This window comes from Phaethon aethereus (assembly GCF_964289735.1).
Source record: "Phaethon aethereus genome assembly, chromosome: 2".
NCBI classification, from domain to species: domain Eukaryota; kingdom Metazoa; phylum Chordata; class Aves; order Phaethontiformes; family Phaethontidae; genus Phaethon; species Phaethon aethereus.
In genome coordinates this window covers 9,599,809-9,618,821 of record NC_138582.1, presented here as the reverse complement: position 1 = coordinate 9,618,821, position 19,013 = coordinate 9,599,809, and the positions used below count along the sequence as shown (strand labels likewise).

Genomic DNA, 19,013 nt, shown 5'->3' with positions numbered 1-19,013 from the left:
ACATCTCGCTTCTGTCCATGCATATTCAGGATTGAATGGAGTGGGGAGGGAAGAAGGCTCTCCATGGCCATGGGTCTAGAACTCTGCCCGTTATGAGACATGCGTAAAACAACATATTCTGTGAAGTGCAACCAAATTTGTCACTCCTCACAACATAAAGTAGTTCAAATCTTGGAGATGCACAAAACTTAACTGGATACGGCCCTGAGCAACCTGATCTGACTTTGAAGTTAGTCCTGCTCTGTGGATTGGACTGGAGACCTCTAAAACCTTCCAGACTAAATGGTTTTATGATTGCAGTTGTCAACTCCCTCCTACAGACCCAACATCAGACACGACCTACACCAAGAAATAGGCAGAAAGACAATGCTTTTCTTGCTTAACTTCCCCAGCTCATCTGCACTGTATTTGTTAACGAAATAACTGCATTTATGTGGGAGGAAAAATCCCCTCTCCACTTTGGGGAGCAGAGAGGGAAGGAAAGACTCCATGCTTATATAAGCCAGCTGCCAATATGAAGGAAACAAGCCATGAACACCATGGTGTGACTACTGGCAATTCTGGGACAGGCTGGTGCTCACTTGTTATCTTGCCAGAGGATCTCCACCTCTACTATTTACCCCATTCCTCAAGATGTCTTACCTTACCGGGAGGGCAAGTTTGTTGTGGCAGAGAAGTACCTCACCAGAGGTGTAGGACCTTGACCTTGCCTCTGGCACTAGCAGAATATCAGTAAAAAATGAAAAGATTTTGTAGTGGGTCCAGAACAAGCTCGTGGTGCAGCAGCCAAATCCAATCGTTCTTCTAACTTTAATAGATTTACTCTACATTTGCAGTGACAAGACTAAAAGAGGTTGCTGGCTCAGTATTTCTGCAAAAACAAGCAATACACAAACTAGCAGCTGTTAAAGGAATACACCACCACCCAAAACCACTTCCTTATGTCAGGGCATTTTCATGCATTCAAATTTTGTACAGTTCTCTGATGATTTCAGTATTATGCTAGTTTAGTGATTCAGCTGGTGTATGAAAGTGAGTATGCCCCTCTAAAATACTGAATGGTGCTTACATATCCACAAAGTCTCCAGCTTTGCAAAGAAAACTATAGCACATAAAAAACAGCCTACGCCTATGAATGACCCTCACAATTACCCTCATTCATCCCAGACCATTCAAATTGACCTTCTACATTTGTTCTACAGGCTTCAAAAGGACAACGTCCAAGTCACCCACTAAGTGTTTTCTGGTCCCTAAAATACACCTTCTAGAAAGCACTGTTGTCTGTTCATTGATTTGGGGAGCTAATTTTGAGTGATGGAGACAAGAAGTGCAATGCCAATGGACAGAACTTCAGGAATAGGAAGAAGCAGGACTGCTGCTGGCAAACTCCCACGACAGTAACTCCTGTGCCCAGATAAATCCAGAATGGCCACAAGAAGATGAAGGGAAAACAGAGTCAATCACAGCCATTGGATTTGAAGCTCAGTACAAGAGGTAGTTAAGTCTGGGTTTGAGCATGACTTCAAGACTAACTGCAACTATGATTATAATCAAGAGCAAATTTATGTGAGGTTTGAGGGAGACAGACGCCACAGCAAACCAGAGAACAAAGGGAAGGTGGAAAGGTAAACCCCCAACTAGGGTAAGATCTTAAAGCTACTGCAATCAGCATCAGCGTAAGTAGGATGATGAAACTGAGGGCACCAACTACACCATCGTATTTTTCTTTGGCATAATGTCAGGGATGACTGTAGGCCTGCCATGTCCTGGGATAATAAGTAGACACATATGTACAGCTCTTGAGGAAAGGGAAATAGAATTTTATGTTGAGCTTAATATTAATAAAAGCCTATGTAATAATAAGAGTCATATTCCTCTTGCCTTTAGAGGTAGGACTCATCTGTCTGAAAGTGGCTTTTACTGCAGACATTTACCAGAGATCAAGTCACCTCAGCTCCTGCAGTAGACAATGGAGAGCTGCTCAATGGAGCTGAACCTGTGCTTTATCTCCATGTAAATCAGACCCCTACATCTGGTTGTATGAATTGCACCATAAAATCTCTTGACTCTATTGACTAGATCTCCACTGACTATAAAGAGAACTTAAAAACCTGTTGCACACACAGAATCATACATGAATGTATCTAAATTCAGTTATCTTAATGTGGCTTTGCATCCTGCCTCTCAGGTCAGACAAAAAGTGTCCCATCCCTCAGGTGTTTTTGGTGTAAATACCTAAATTCAAGTTAGCCACCTGAGGTCTCCTTTGTAGTCAGTGAGAAGTTTCAGGTACTGCAAGCAGTGATTAATCTCATCTATGTTAGAGTCGTCTTTAGGGTGAGATTAATTGCACACCAGAAATTTCTATTTCTTGTTTCTCTTCCGCAGCTACAAAAGGAGTCCAGACAGCTACCTCAGATAAGGTGCTAGGTGGATGGATCCCATGGTGGTTGTTGAGAGACTACCTCTCAAGCCCTGAGGAAAAGCGGGGAAATACATTTGTTTTAAGTAATTTAGCACTGAAGAGAGTAGTGTATCTGACAATGTACTATGTGATAATGCCATATTCTGAGAGCAGAAACTGCTGTGAGCATGCATCTGCCAGGTCCTACCTCTGTGCAGCCTCATTGCACCCAGGACCTGACAAGATAATGGAGCAGTACCTACAAAAATGAGTGAGAAAAAAAGCAGGAGAACTGTCCAAATACTGGCAACAACACAACTAGCAATACCTTCTTCTGTGTTTTACACAAATCCTGAGAAGTTTGGTAATAGATGATCAGTGGGCTCTTCCTCCCAGATTAGTACCACAAAAAATTATTCTTTTGTTAATATGCCAAGATGTGGGGGTGAAGTATTTGAACTTCCATGAGTCTGACCAGCACAAGGAATGTTGAAACAGAAAAGGCAAAAGCCTTGGCACCAAGTCCCATGAACAGGAAAAGGAAAGGATATAGAAAATAAAACATGTTATTGGACACACACATAGAGTGAAACCTATATTATTTCAGTGAGGTAGGACTTCTTGGGTCTTTTATCTAAATGAAGGGTCTTATCCTAAAGTAAAGTGGCATTTTGCATAGACCCAGGAGGATACCCTTAAAGTGGTAAGATCTCACATAAAACAATTGTCTACTCTAGTAACCCAAAAATGCTCAGTGCTCTCTCTGCTCATGAGGCCGGCTGACGTGACCAGTGTCCATATCACTGACCTCACTTGCCTCCAAAGCAGGAAGCCACACACAGACTCCTACTGGGAGTGGTCCCCGGTCTGTGGCAACACTTGATCTGTGCCCAATCACTTAGTTGTCTCAGACTAAAACCATGGCATGGGTCATCCAGCAATGTTGTGTTATTGGCCCGTGTGTGTCACTGCACAGGAACATTCCCAGCACAGCTTTGCCAATTAGTCTAGACATAGTTAATGACTACTCTAGGCACAGGAAAAGCTGCTGCCATAGCTGCAGTGCAAGGCTGGTCCTGAGCCGCAGCCCCATGCATCTGTTGCCACTGCACAGATGGTGTCTGAGGTCTGATCTGGGAGCCTCAGCCAGTTGTGTGCATTGAAATTCTTCCAGCACGTCTCACAAGAGCAGCAGTGTTAGCAAAGGTAGAAGAGCAAATTCTAGTTTGTGTAATTACCTTCTGAAATTAATTCCCCTGCAATTTCAATCAGCTGATCTTGACATTCCCTCCTCAGGGTGTAATCCCGCCTCATAGACACTCTAAGTGGTGCATGGAGAACCATGAGGGGAACAACGATAAGCAGGGATGAGGCTGCACGGCTGCGAGCCTGGTGGGCAGCTCCCCACCACGCACTTCGGGGATTTCACTATCAGTCCCTCAACAGTTGTACTTGCTTCTCCTTCATCCCTGCTGAAAACAGAAAATTTTAGTCTCTGTATTTACAGTCAGTGGGGAATGTCCTGTGAAGAGTCATCTGGTTTAGGATTAACATCGCTGTCGTTCACCTGAAGTTAGGTACAACCCAAATCTAATGGCTCCTACGAATAAGAACTAAGACTTGGATGGACCGGGACGTTGAAGCTTTCAGCATTGCTTCAGCTCTACTCTAGTGGTGGACAGCACGAGGAACATTGAATTATTTTGTTATACGAGATACACACTTAGCGTGTCAAAAGCATGAAAAACCTGAGATGGGAAGATAACAATTAAATGCATGTCACTGAACTAAACAGATAAACCTAGCCCAACAATCAGCTTTGAACAAAAAGGAATGAGGAGATATTTGCTGTTTTGACATAGGTGCAATGTCTCATAAAATCTTGGTTCTGGTATTAATTCAGATGACTGGGAGAAACCACGTGAAATTAAAAACTGGCTTCAGAGCTATAAATAAAGGCATAACAAATGATACCGTATTAACCAGGAAAGGAGGAAATTGTTATTTAGTGAAATGCTGAATGGATTTTCTTAGTTCTGGTCTTATTAAGTGCTTCCCTAATGATCTTTTAAAGAAATTAAATTTAATATTAACAAAATATCGTGGTTTCAGCTGGGATAGAGTAAATTTTCTTCACAGAAGCTAGTGTGAGGCTATGTTTTGGGTTTGGGGAGAGAAAATGTTGATAACATACTGATGTTTTCAGTTGTTGCTACGCAGTCAAGGACTATCCGGCTTTTTATGCTGGGCTGCCAGCGAGCAGGCTGGGGGTGCACGGGGAGCTGGGAGGGGACACAGCCGGGACAGCTGACCCAGGCTGGCCAAAGGGACATTCCATACCATATGATGTCATGCTCGGTATATAAAGTTGGGACGAAGAAGAAGGAAGGTGAGGGGGGAATGTTGGGAGTGATGATGTTTGTCTTCCCAAGAAAACCATGATGCGTGATGGAGCCCTGCTTCCCTGGGGATGGCTGAACTGCCTGCCCGTGGGGAGTGGTGAATGAATTCCCTGTTTTGCTTTGCTTGCGTGCGCGGCTTTTGCTTTACCTATTAAACTGTCTTTATCTCAACCCACGAGTTTCCTCACTTTTACTCTTCCGTTCTCTCCCCCATCCCACTGGGGGGGAGTGAGCAAGCAGCTGTGTGGTGCTTAGTTGCTGGCTGGGATTACACCACGACACAAAATTACTAGGTACTAATCTGGAAGGTGATCAAAACCCCAGTGAGGATAGAAGAAAGTAAATAAGAAAATCATCTGAGATTAAAAAACACCACTGGAGAGTCAACATGACAATCACAAACTAATACAGGTTGGCAAAGGAATGCAAAACACATCCATATAGCTCTCAGCAACAACTCTGAAAACAGGGAAGACAAGCAAGATGCAAGTATCCATAAACCTAAATAAAGTCTGTAAGGTCAAAGGAAACAAAAGACAACAGCCAACCCAGACAGGATTAGCATTCCTCCACCGCTGCTGCCATGCAATGGACCTGTAATACTCCACCACCATGTACGAGCAACCTAGAAAAAGTAAAGTAGGAAAGACTTTAGCAAGATTAATGCATGTAGGAGAAGGGAGTGCGAGTACATGCTACCTGAGGAGGCACTGGATGCTTCTCATGTTAGATGTCAGCATCTCTCCAAACTGAGATTTAGCAGTGCTGGAGATACGCACATGCACTTCAGCAAGGTTTTTGAAACTCACACAAATGAGCAGAAGGCAGCACCTCTAAGGAGGGCAAGGTGTTATCCCGGTGACTATAACCAGAGGTGGTTATTAAGGTATGGAAGGGATGAAGACCTGTGATACATCCTGTGGAGAACTACAGCTTATGAGGATGTCACCAGGCCCAAGTAGAGGAGCAAGTTGGTCGTGCAGGGGAAGGTGATGATACCTAGTGCTGCTTTCCACCAAATCTCAAGTCACATTCTTCTGCTTTGGAGACCTCAGTGTCACCTTGGATCAGTTCCTCCTGACATCTGTGGGACCTCTCACTTGCTCCAAGTTAAACATGTTCTTAATTAGTTTGCTCGCTTAAGACGAGGGAAAGCAATTTACAGATTTCTAGCCTGAAAGTTCTCCCAAAGTACCTTTTTCCAAAGTAGGTTACCATGAACCTAAATATCCCTGGGCATGTCCCTCTCCCCACAGAAAATGCTAAGTTTCCCAGCTATCATCCTAAGACAGAAGGTAGCATATACTTAACGGCTCTTGTGGACCATATTCCTTGTAAAGCTATTAATAATTAAGTTATCCCATTTAATACAGTATCTGCCAGAAGCAAACACAGATGCAATGTCTCCATGGCTCCACTCCTTCTGTAAAGTTCCACACACAAGAAGGGAATACAGCATTATTAAATACAAGAATAAACATTATCATTTATTTATACCATGCAAGGCTGCTCATGGTAGTACCCAATCACCCAGCTGCCCATGTCTAAAGTCACCAATCTATTATGTTTGTTTCTAAACAAGATATTAATGATCTTAACGCTCACTTTCTGATTTTGTTTGGAAAGTTTCTTACAGCTGTTAAATTAGACTCATTACTCAAGTTCAGACCTTGTCCTTGAATATGCATGCCATCACCTGACCTTGCACATACATCTCAATGATGGAAAGGACTTGTTACTGACCAAGAGGTATAGAATTGTGCTCTACATACATGCACAGGCTTGTATGTTGGCTAATATAAATAACAAGTATTTAATCAAGTGGGATTTGAAGACAGGGAGCCCCAAAGGACCGGAAGTTACCAGGTGAGTAGCCTTTGGGGTTATGTTTGGGAGAAGTAGGAACTGCTGGTGCACCTTCATGTTCACTTGCGCACACTCAGGCACACAGTGCTATATAACTGGTGTTACATCTATGTGAGGATTTTTTAATCCAACTGTTAATATGCATAGCCTTTACTTACTGTTTTTTCCATTAAGTTTGTTTTGAATGTTTCTACATTCTGCATGAAAATGAGAAAAACTGATGTGGAAAGTCTCTCCCTGCTCACTTTTGAAATGTTTCCCTCCTCTCCATCTCAGATTAAAACAAGAAGTAAAACCCATGTGGCGTCTCTACCCAGCAGCCGACCCAGAGGTGCCCAGACGCTGCTGTGCCCCATGACGATCTGGTGCTTGCTGCAAGGAGCAAAGAGAGGGACAAGAAGAAACTGAGATGGCTTTTATGAACCGAGTGGTGCCTCCAGCCAGACTCCCAGCTGCTGTGCTGGAGATACTGTGATAAACACAGTCCTGGGCTTCACCGCTGACGGTGCCTCCAGGACTGCCGGGGTAGCACTGAGATGGTGCTACTCTTCTCTACCAAGTTTCTCAAAAGAGAAAAAAAACATTATTTGCTGGCTGCTGCAAGGGGCTCTGCTGCATCACGTCTCATCAAAATTATGAAATTTGTGACTGTTCAGTTTTATAGAAGTTAGGGCAGGGGCTATGACTTCTTTCTGAGGAGCTTATTCCTGGGCCAAGCTGACAGCAGCAAAAGACCAACTGCTGAGTTCTTGCTGTCGCTGGCAGTGCTGATGACGCTCGCCCGCACGTCGCGCCCTCCCTCGCGCATCGCCGGCCGCGGTGGATCTCGACGCCCATCCAGATGAGGCTGCATCGCGTGGTGTGAGCGGGGAATTGCACTTGCAGAAGGGCGCTCAGGGACCCGCGTCCCCAGGGGCTTTGGGGGACACTGAGGCGCACGCCCGTGCTACAGGCAGCCATACGCCTGCAGCTCCCGCGAGCCCATCGAGCAGGCGTGAGCAGCACCAAAACTCGGCGAGTTAGCAGCGTAGCCATGGCAACGCCGAGTGCGTGGGCTGGCCAACCCAGCCCGTGGGTACCCGCTCCAGGAGCGGGTCTCGCTGTCGGCACCGAAGCCCTAGCAAGGAGTTACAGGGCTGTAGGTGAAAACGCACCTATTCCCACCGAAGCGTTCAGGTCTATCACTTCAGAGGTAGTTCAGGCGCTTAAACAAGCGTCGGGCACCACTGAAGTGATTCCAGCGCTACTGCTGGGGATCGCTAGCCGCTCACGTTACACAGCCTGTGGCTTCCCCAGGCTCTCCTGCCCCTTCTCCTTCCTGCCAGCAAAACCCAGCCTTCGGCAGCCGGTGACCACAGCCTGCGACGTCGGCTGATCCCAGTGGCTGAGATACAGTCGCATCTCGCTAAACCGCACACAAACCCAGGGCGGACTCCGCAAGCCTCGACGGAGATGCTATAGCTGAGGTGTGCGGTGAGGTCTCCAATGACTTAGACTTCATTATTTTTTACAAAGTATACTGCAGAATATTTCTCCGTGCATCACGATGAGTTAGGATAAATAATTAAAACAGAACTCATATTGGCGAACACATAAGCAAAGGGCACTTGCTAATGGACCAGGCTGGCTCTCCTGCTCTGGGGACTCACTTAGAGACAAGTCGTTGCCAAACAGGCCAACGAAGGGTTCATATTTGTCCTTCTTTTTACCCCGAGCCTGTTCCCATCTCACCCCAGATGGCTGACACAGGCTGGTGGATCAGCACATCTTACGGAGCATGTCCCAAACGGCGAAGAGGAAAAGAATGGGAAGTCCCCAGTCCTTCAACCTGTTCCCCAAGTCCCCCGACACTCTTTTCTGCAAACAACCCACCTATGATCAGTCACACAAGAGGTGCTCGCCGGTGCTTCCCAGAAATACTGATGATTTGATGGATCGACTCTGCCTCCTCTTTTTATTCCAGGTATTAAGTGGTATTGAAAGAAGATTGCATGGCAAATAGGGAAGGGTTTTCAAGTGTTCCCCATGGTTTCCCTCTCTCATCAGCAGGTACGCCGTGGTGATCTATACCAGCAGAGTACAGCCAGTATTTCACACCTTCCCAACAAATAAAATCTAATCCTAAGCCTTTTCTTAGTCTTATTTTTCCATGAAAGCAAGGGCTGCAGTTGTCTCAGATCATGCTATAAAAATAAGAGTATCTCGTAGCTACTCTCCTTCAGCCTCTCTTTCTTTAAGTCAGGTTGAAAATTTTCCACAAACTGCAATTGCAAACTTGATCTGTATTTTGTTACCTTTCTGGACTCTGTCTATTATCCACCGAATATTTTGTCCTTACAATTAAAAATAAACTGGAAAATCAAAATCTTACTTGTTTTCAATTTTTCATTCAATGCATTTATGCTTCTGTGCATAAATAAAGCATTTGAATGGCTCATGGAGGCGAACAGGTCTCGAGTCAGTCTCCCTGGCCAAAGCACATATCCCACAGGGGTTTCCTGCAATATATTGTGCTGCTCAACACAAAGGAAAATACAGTACATCATGGGAACAGCAGCTATACCTACAGGGAGACTAGCCCAGAAAAGAGCAAGAGTAGAGTGTAGGCTGACTTGCAACCCCCAAGAGACATTTCCAGATTAAAAACCTCAAAGCTTAAACCAGATTTTATTTTTTAAAATTTTTTTACTGAAAATGTTCAGCAGGAGTTTAGCTTTACAGAGGTGAAATTTTTCATGGGAAAATAAATTTTCTCTTACCAACTATGCCATTAAGATATTGCCATAGTGCCGAGAAGTCTGTGAACCCTGATGTCCTAGCAGAGGGGAACTTCACGGGTGTTACGTAAATCTCCTGTCTAGCAGAGCTGGCAGAGAATAAACGTTTTCCGATGGTGATGGAAACAGAGTTAGCTGCTTGAGGACCAAATCACCTTTCTCTTTGCTATAAGGATAGGCTTGGACAAACTCACTTATGCAGAACAAGGAAGGGGGAAGAATCACAAGGAAAATATCTCACGTCACTTTCCGTAAATCACTGCCAGCGAAAGCTGAACACTAAAATTGGCATCAGGAATTTCTCCCTTTCTCCCCTGCATCTTTGTCTCTAGGGCTTGGTAGGGCCTGATCACATTTATACATTCTCATTGAATTATTTCAATAGATTGAATCATTTCAGTGACCCCACCTAAACTAAAGTGAGGGTTTACAACAGGCACTGTGTCAAACCTCATTTACCTGCACGTGGTAACAGTGAGATCCACAAAGGATCATGACCCCTCTTCAGCCCTGTGGGCATCACCGTACAATTTAACGAGATCCCATCTGTACCACCCTTTTAAAAGTTCTGGCACCCCAAGCTTTTGCAACGACCTTTGCAAAGCCCCTTCCCGCCTTCACACAACACCCTCAGAGTATCCTGAAAGTTGCAACCCTCTTCCATCAGCAGCTTCCCACCTCCTAAATCCTGGGATATACACAGCACTGGAGTCCTTCGCTTCATCTCTTCGTTAAACACCTCTGAATGCTTGGATCTATAAGGGACTCATCACACCCACGCATGTTGCAATCCCTTTTGGCCCTCAGCTGTTTATTCTCCCTTTTTTTTTTGCATATGAGAGCAATCTTCTTACCCTCGACTTTGGTTTCATGGTGTTTATTGCAAAGTTACTCAGAAGATTGAGACAAAGTGTAGCATGTCATTAAGATAAATGGAACTTTTCTTGAAAATTAAAACAGCCTCGAATTTCTAGATTTTATGGAAAGGCTGGCAATCTCTCACCTACCCAAGGGAAAGTGTAAACTGTTCTAGTGTGAAAAGAAGTCCTGGGGGACTGCTGGGATGGCAGCAGCACCTCCAACATGAGAGAGACTCCTTTTTAGGAGGAAAAAGGTTAAAAGACAATTGATTTGAAAGCAGGAACAAAGACTTGGTATATCAACTTAGGTGCTGCTTCCCCATGGGAAGAGAGAGCTCCTGCTCTGAAGCAGGTCATCATTCTCCAGTCGCAGGAACAAGCTCTGAAGCCCGTCAGCAAGATCTCAGCTCACTCTTCCATCACTTTCGGCAGATTTCTTTTGTAGGATTTGATTCTACAGCGAGCTAAGAGCCCACAACTTCCACTGAGTTCAGAAGGAGCTGAGACAGAACAGAAGCACAGTGTGGCCAACAACAGCCTTGGACTGCTGAGCCCCCCTGGGTATCCTGAGAAGGGATGTGATATCTGTGCTGGGCTGACAGACCAGGACTTGTGCATTTTACTTTCTTTAAGGATAAGGACTCCTAAAAGCTTTTTTTTTCATTAATGTTGACTTTGGCACTGATCGTCTTAACAAGGCTGTTACTGACATGGGTGAGAGCAGGTCAGACTCACATCTCAGTTTTGTGGGACTGAGTAGTCACCAAAGAGAAGTTGGCCACATAGAGCATCAGGTCCATTCCTAAGAAGGATCACACCTTACAAACATACTGAATTTTTTCCCATTCTGTGAGCCACATTACCAAAGGATCTTCAGGCTAACGACATATCTATGTAAAATGAATGTTGCAATTTGGAAATTCTTATACCATTGCAAATAAAGACAAATCTCTCGCCTGAGCCTCTCTAAACTCATGTGCTGCCCAGTCGCTTATATCCAGACATGAGCCTGGACATGGATTTGACCAAGGTGCCACAGCTGCCCACAAACAGAGAGGTGCCAACTTTAGCACACTGCTGTGTGCTAAAGCCTCACTTATGCAGTGTGTCTGGGCTGATCAAGGCAGGATGAACGGGGTGTCACTCCCTCCAGACGTGGCTCTCCCCAACAAGAAGCAGCTGTATGCAATACTGAGCACGATCGAACAGCAAGCTCTGGACCAAAGAGTCTTCCCAGCATAACACACCCCAAATGCTGTCACTGCCTGCCTGCTAGCGCAAGTTTTCCTACGGCAAAAAGGGGAAAAAGAAGTGAAAAAGTGTCACAGCATCCAGTGTCCACGTTTTCACAGAAATTAAGCTGAAAAGCAGGAACCTGTGTCCCGCGATGCAAAAAAACCCCAAACCCCTCAACTCCAAAAAAACCCAACAAACCCAAACCACTGAAAAGAGGGGGCAGCAATGAGTGAGTGGTACACAGCAGCACTTCAACAGTGAACACTGCCTTTTACTCCTCGTCCAGGGCTAAACCTCTGCAATCATCAACAAGAAATTTGCCCAAAGATAAAATCACAGCCCTACACTCAAGGTGTTTATCTGCAAGTGCAAAGGCTACAGCAGTGATCAGGACTTCCCAAGATCCAGCTCCAGGCTCACAGCCCATGCAACCTAGTGCACTTTGGCAAATAAACCAATTTAAATCAGTGCTTAAATCCTCTGTCACATAGAGCTCTGTACACGTTACATATACCATTAAGGAAACACAGTAACACTGTGATCACTGACAATCCCTTGGGTTTTCAAACACATTCACAACACTAAAAAACACATTTATTTTAATTAGGATTCTGCCAGCTTCATTGTATGCTGGAAACAGATTTTATTTTTTTTTTAATTACAAAAACTAAAGGGAACACAATTTTCAGAAGTGCAAAACAGTGGTCATTAACTTGCCACCTTTGGGCCACAAAACGAGTTTGTTTCCGCGCAGTTCGCCTGTGGCCCGTTTAACTTTCTGGATGACGGTGCTGCGGTGCTCGGGTTTCACGCACTGCGGGGTGACACTGGACCAAAACCCGGTGGTTTTCACTTGACACTTTCAGCTACTGAAAGAGCGGGTTCACTCGGGGGCTGTAACAGCGACTTTAACCACACGCAACGCTCGAGGCTGCACCGAAGCCGGCAGTGGACCCGTAAGCACTTCCAGCCTTAAAACCGCCCGGAGCTTGGTCTTCCGGGCACCCCTCTCCCAGGGTCTCGGACCCACGGGCACGCCGCCCCAGGGCGACGCGGGTCTACAGGCACGCGAGAGACACGGAGTCGAAAGAAGCGGCTCGTTTGGGAAAACCCGGCGCAGCCAGACAGCGAAGAAAACCGCTCGGCAGCACAGCCCGCAGGGAGACCCCGGCCCCCCGCAGGGAGACCCCGGCCCCCCGCAGCGCCGGACGCCCGCACGGCACAGCGGCGGCCCCGCGCGCGCCTCCCCGGGGCAGCCCCGCTCCGCGCTCCCGCTCCGCGCTCCGCAGGGACAGCGCGCCCGCGTACTCACACGAAGGCGTGATAGAGCAGCGCCCAGCCGCGGGGTCGCTCCAGGGCGTCGTAGATCAAAGTTTGGATGCGGCGGTACCTGGCCTGGTTCCGCTTCACCGGGCGGCTCAGGGGGGTCTTGGCCAGCAGCCCCAGCCCCGGCGGGCTCCGCTTGCCGCCCTCCTCCTTCCCGCTGCCCTCCAGCAGCAGCGTCCCGTCGCGGTCGGCGCCGGTGCCCAGGGTTAGCGAGCCCTGCTCGGGGTCGCCCAGGCCGCCCGCCGCCGCCCGCCGCCCCACCGCCGCCGCCGCCGCCGCCCCGCCGGCCGCGCTACCGCCCGCCGCGCCGCGCCGCGCCTTCAGCCCCATGGTGGCCAGCGGGCCCCGGAGGCGAGCTGCGGATCGGCGGCGGCAGCCCCGGGAACCCCAGGGCCATGATCTGAGCTCCCCGCCCCTCCCCCCCAAAGTGATGTCTTTATATATTTATCTATATATATACATTCGTCTATATGTATATATATATATATGGAGGGAGGGGGGTGAAAAAAAAAAAAGCCGGGCTGGTGGAGGCCGTCCCACCCCCGCCAGGGCACCCTCGCCGGAGGGCAGCGGGGCGGCAGGAGCGCAGCGGGGCCGACGTCAAGGCAGGGAAAGCACCGCGGAGTTTATTTACCAGCCCGATGCCCGAGCCCCTTCCTCCCCCCTCCCCCCCGCCCCCTCTTCCTCCTCCTCCTCCTCCCAGCTCCTGCCTCCCCCCCCCCAAGCCCTCACGTTAGGGAGTGGCCCATTGTATGCAGCCAGCAAATAGCCGGGCGCCCGCCCCCCGCTCCCCCAGCCCCGCGTGTCTAGTCATCCACGGTGCGTGGGGCACCGGCGCCGGCCCTCCGCCTCGGAGCTGCCCCACCCCCACCCCGCTTGCCAGCCCCCAGCCGCCGGCGCCGAGCAGGGGGATCCCGGCAGCCGGGGAGAGAGGGAGACCCCGGCTCGACAACGGGGGATCCCCCTGCAGCATCACAGCCCCCCGCCCGCGCTGCAGCGGGAGGGAGGGAGGGAGGGGAGGGCATCCCCGGCCCCTGGCGGGGTTTGCGTTCGCGGCGGAGCGAGGAGGAGCGGGAGGGAGGGCGGCGAGAGAGGCGGCGGGTGGGCACTGCTGCCGGTGCGGAGCTGAGCCCACCCGGAGACTCCGCCCGCGGAAGGGCGGGGGGGGGGGCATGAGGGGGAGCAGCACATCCGGGCAAGCCCCCAGCCCCACTGTGGAGCAGCTTTTTGCAGGGCTGTCTTTGCGGGAGATGCTGCTTCTGCCCCAGCCTAACTGCAGCCCCGGGGGGTCTGCCCTGACCCTTCGCACCTGAGAACTCCCCCCCACCTTTAGCTTGTGTACAAGCACCCCGGCCCAGCCTCATCCCTAAATCCTGAAGGGATGTGATTGTACCTGTACCCTTTGCCTACCAGTTTCTTGGCTGCGAGGAAGATGGGAAGAGACAGCTTTTGTGTGCCCTGCACCCTTGGTGCCCCGAGATCTCTGCCACAACACACCAGGGATGTCCCCTCTCTCCTCCCGAGAGCTGCTCTGGAGTAAACACCTGCCTGCAGGGCGGAACATTCACAAAGCTATGCCTCGGGAGAATACAAAGGGTCGACTCAAGACTTCCTTTCTTGCCAGATATTAATAATAAAATTAAAAAAAAAAAGACAAAGCATTACAGATTGGTGGTTGTTTTCATGAGAAGTCCTCCTGAAGATGGGGGAGTTTTCCTGGTATCTCCTGAAGAGATGCCAAGACACCCCAGAGCCCTTCCAAACTCCTAAGAGAAGCAGATTTGCCACCTACCCTAGCTGCTCCTGCTCCATTCCCCAAGGGATTACTGAGCTGAGCAGTCCTGCTCCCGTTTCACACACCAGGAAGGACAAGAGATGGAAAGGGAGCTCCTGGAAGTGATTTTTGGACCCAACACAGAGCTGCAGGGGCCATACTACCCTGGACCAGACTATAGGCCACTATTGGAGATGTCCCAGGTGACTGAAAAATTACACTTCTGTCATTGCACTGCTGGGTGGAAGAAGGGCTGTTTCCCTTCTGATATTTGGACCTTTGGAAGGTCCAAACTGAGCAGAACCCAATGCCAAAGAAGAAAAAATGACGCACTCAGCCTGGAGTTCTCCTCTGCTACCGTTCCCCTCCCAGCTTGTACCTAACACATCTGCCTAACAGATCTGCCACATCTGCTCTGTCAGCTCCAGCATTAATATGTCTCAGTCACCATCCGATTTTGAACCTTTGCAACCCCAAGGGATTTGCCCACAGGCAGATGTGAGTAGACAGCGTGGTTTCTCACCCGCCCAGCTATCGCGTCAGCAGCCAGTGTCGGGTTAGCTGAGATCTCCATGGCACTATCAGCAAGAAATGGCTGGCCCGAGCGCGGCACCGGGAATGCACGCGTTGTGCTCTCCACTCCGCTAACATCTATCAGCATCATTTGAATGTCATTTATAGCTTATTCCCAAGGAGGGCTGTGGGAGGCTAGGAAGTTTTGATAACAAGGTCATTTATCTCTCTCTAGCTCCTGTTCTACCTCAGTACAATAGCGATGATACTTCCCAGTGCCACAAGGGAGATATAAGCATTAGCGAGGATGTATGGGGCACTGAGAATAGAGCACTTGCTTCAAAGAACACCCTATGCCTTAACCTTCATCCCAGCATTACATAGGAAGAGGTGGGAGGAGAAGGGGAAAGGAAAGAAAATTTATAGCTAACCAATTCATCAGAGTTTTGAACCACAACAGTAAATGTTCAAACTGAAATGGGTATGGTAAATAATTTTCACAGGGGGCAGGGCACAGTAAATTATTTTTTCTTGCAAAGGGTTGTACCAATGTCAGATAGCAATAGGTGATTGATAAGCAGGCAGACCAGCTTGTTTGGCTTTTATAGCCCTTACGCCAGGGACACAACACTTTTCAATATCAATTACATGAGGTTTTTTCAGTTGCATCCTCCAAAAGGCAGGCTTTTGGGACATTTTCAAGTTCCCCCATATAAACTGCCTTTTAAGACCCAACAGGAAAGAGTTTCTGTCTCCTCCCCGAATCTAAAATGCCATCTCTCAGTGTTGGGAATTCTCCTCCTCCATGCTCTGTCTGGGATAACAATTGTGCAGATGTACCCGCACTGGCTGGGAAGGAGTGTAACGCAAGTGGAGTTAGCTAAAGCTTTCTAAATCAGCCCAAAGACACCCAGCAATTTCAAGGGGATCTGAGTCACACCCTAGTACTGATGCTACAGTACCCCATTGGAGGTACCACTGCTTGGGACGCCAATCCCATCGCACACCTGCTGGCAAAGCTCCCACCGACGTCAAAGGGAGTTTGGCCAGATGGAGCACTCCAGGCTATGATTTGGCTTGATGAGCAATTACGCTCCATTACTATTATTTATGATGTGTTGCTGGCAGCACCCGACGCACACAGGTTTGATATCCACCTCCTTGGCTGACACTGGACATCTCTGTAATCAAAAGCAAGCTGGAGCTTGTAGCCAGGAGGCTGTAACAGGCTCTGCTGGGAGTGTGCAGAGGGACCTGTGATAAGCATCTCCCAGTAGGTTATGCTGGCTCTTGTCAAACAGAAAACTGGTTCTGCCGGAGAGGTTAGAGTCTAAAATCAGAGGCAAACAGGAAGGGATTATATCTGTTGGTCAAGATAATATGGCTTTATCTTGGCTTATCTATAGATCAGCTGGATTGTTGAGAATGACAAAGCACAGGACTGCTTGGTGCACAGAGTGCATTTTAGTAGAGCCACTTGAACATTCAGCTGGAACATTTGGATCATGCTTACAAGAAGGAAAACTGCAAATGGAAAACCAGTTACTCTGCAAAAGACTTCAGGAGCAAAATGGACAAAGAGCTGCTCGTGAGCTTCAGTGACAGAGAAGCAGAAATTCGGTACTCTAAAAAATGGTCAGGGGGCTGTGTAGGAGTCAGGAACAGAAAGCAACATGGTCTATTGTATGAGTGAAGCTGTCATTAAAATGCCATGTCCTATTTTAGTAAGACATGTTTTGACAAAGGTGCTGAAAAGCAAAACCACAGGGATCGTTTCCTGGGATAAAGATTGGAAGCTTTTGGACCTCTTGACCTAGCAGTCTTGGATATAACAAGACCCAGCGCATAGAGGGTGCAGTTGTATAACCACAGAAGTAAGTGGGATCTCGGTTTCAGTGTAAGCACACAAATGGTGTCAGATTTTGTTGCCTTTCTCTTTCTGTACTTTTGCAGGCTCCTCTATCTTATCAAGCAAAATGTTTGCAGTGCTTCAAGGTTTCTCATTTCTCATTGAGGGTGACAAGATCTAATCCCATTTTTATCTGGTCTCTAACACCAACCTCTGCTCAAACTTTGGTAGAAGCTCCATCAAGCACCCTCGTGTTCTCTCCTCCAAAGTTCCAAAGGCTTTGAGGAGGATGCCATCCACACACAAACCTACCTCATGATCCCTTTCAACCATTTTATTAAAACTTACTACGGGGATGCCCACAAAATCTATCAGCATGCCCGCGCACAGTCTGGAAGCCCCTACAGATGAATGCAAACGAGGCAGTGTAAGTACAGAGTGCAGCACTGATACCCCAGCTAATTCAGGCAGTAGGAGCAGTATAGCCATAAAAGAGACCTGAAGCTCCATGGGGGCTGATTTAGGGGTTTGCTGTTGCAGACACAGCACTGTGCTGCCACAGCCACGTTGTTCAAACACCCAACCTAGCTTGTGTACTGTGACTTCAATGTTCAGCAGCACAGATATGCTCAAGCATTTCCTCTTTCCTCTTTTTGAATCCATGTCCTCCTTTTTCCTTATAGTTACACGCTAAGCTCTTTTTTTTAGGGCTTAGCACTGAGGGAATCTAAGCTGTAGCTATTGCTCCTGCCTGTTAAACTAACACAAAATGAAGCCTAACAGTCAGTCAGTGGAACAGCCTAGTCAAGCACGAAGCATTCTCAGACTTGGTCTTAAGTCAGAGTTGTAGGTTTCATCTTTATTTTTAAAAGCTATGGCCTAGTTTAACGTGAAGTTACAGTCTATGATGTGCAGATGGTCAAAGTGATCAAAAAGTCACTTTCTGGCTTCCAGATCTTTGCATGAACTTGACAAAACCAGGCCAGGCAGAAAGGCACAAAGAAGTCTTGTTGGGGAGACAAATCACTGTCTGCTCCTTGAATCTGCTGATGGAAGAGGAGTGGAGATGTCCATGAAATCTCAAAGCTGTGCAGAAATAGAAAAGATAGTTATGCCAGCTAGCTCTTCCCTCCCTAGACTGCAGATGAGCCTGATGAAAAGTAGCTGGTGCTTCATGCTGTTTTCCTTTTCTCTGCAGCAACAAGACGCAGCTGGAAACCAGAGCCTACATTAGCTCCTGTTCAGGGTCGGAATAACTGCGGGGCAGGCACTGCTGGTCCCAAAGTGTGCAAAACTCATTAAGAGAAAAATAAAAAGAAAAAAAACCCACAAAACCCACCAAAATAAAACAAACACCAACTGTAAAATACCTTCATAGAAACAGTGCTCACTTGAAGGAAAGACTTACCAGGATGGGACACTTGGTCTGAGAGCTGGCAGGTCAAATGTTCCCTGGATTGCAACTGCAGTGGCTTCAACTTAGCAGACAATATCACTGCCCATCCACAGTGGAAATGTGTCCACAGAAATCACCAGTGCCAACTCTGCTTTCCCTAAACTAGTCCCCTGGCATGCAACAATCCTCTGAGTACCAGAGGTGGCCACTTATGCCACCTGTAGAAATGGTAGACCAACTGCCAGCTGCCATTGGTCTCCCTGCCTACTAGCTTCATGGCAAACATAAAGAGGAAAATAAATCTCCACCACTACAAATAACTGCATGGACAAAAGAAAATCAATACACTGTAGCTTCACACTGTCTCAATGCCATTAAAAGATCATTGCAAACCAATCAGAAGAGCATCCCTAATTCACTCATGCTCACCTTACTGAATCCATGGCACAGTGCAGAAAGCATGTGTGCATCCATAATCTTGTCCCATCATTTTGCACAGTCCTTGCCTTTGAGACAGGAGGGGGGATTTCAGCCAGTGAGGTTTATGCATTGTATGGGCCTTGTCCAGCATCAGCTCCAAGCTCCTGGGTCCTTCCTTGCCCTGCCAAGC

At 47.8% G+C, this 19,013-nt stretch overlaps 1 protein-coding gene across 2 annotated transcripts in view; it reads right to left on the bottom strand.

Annotated features, from left to right (window-relative positions):
- The window catches only part of KCNQ3 (potassium voltage-gated channel subfamily Q member 3), a gene marked incomplete at both ends in the record, with an annotated part of 215,141 nt that extends 201,940 nt beyond the window's left edge, over window positions 1–13,201 (bottom strand). For both annotated transcript variants that reach the window (XM_082015414.1, XM_082015415.1), the window contains one exon: window positions 12,858–13,201. In XM_082015414.1, coding sequence (XP_081871540.1) covers window positions 12,858–13,201 — 344 coding nt within the window. The remainder of the gene's footprint in view (window positions 1–12,857) is intronic.
- Window positions 13,202–19,013: the final 5,812 nt, after the last annotated feature.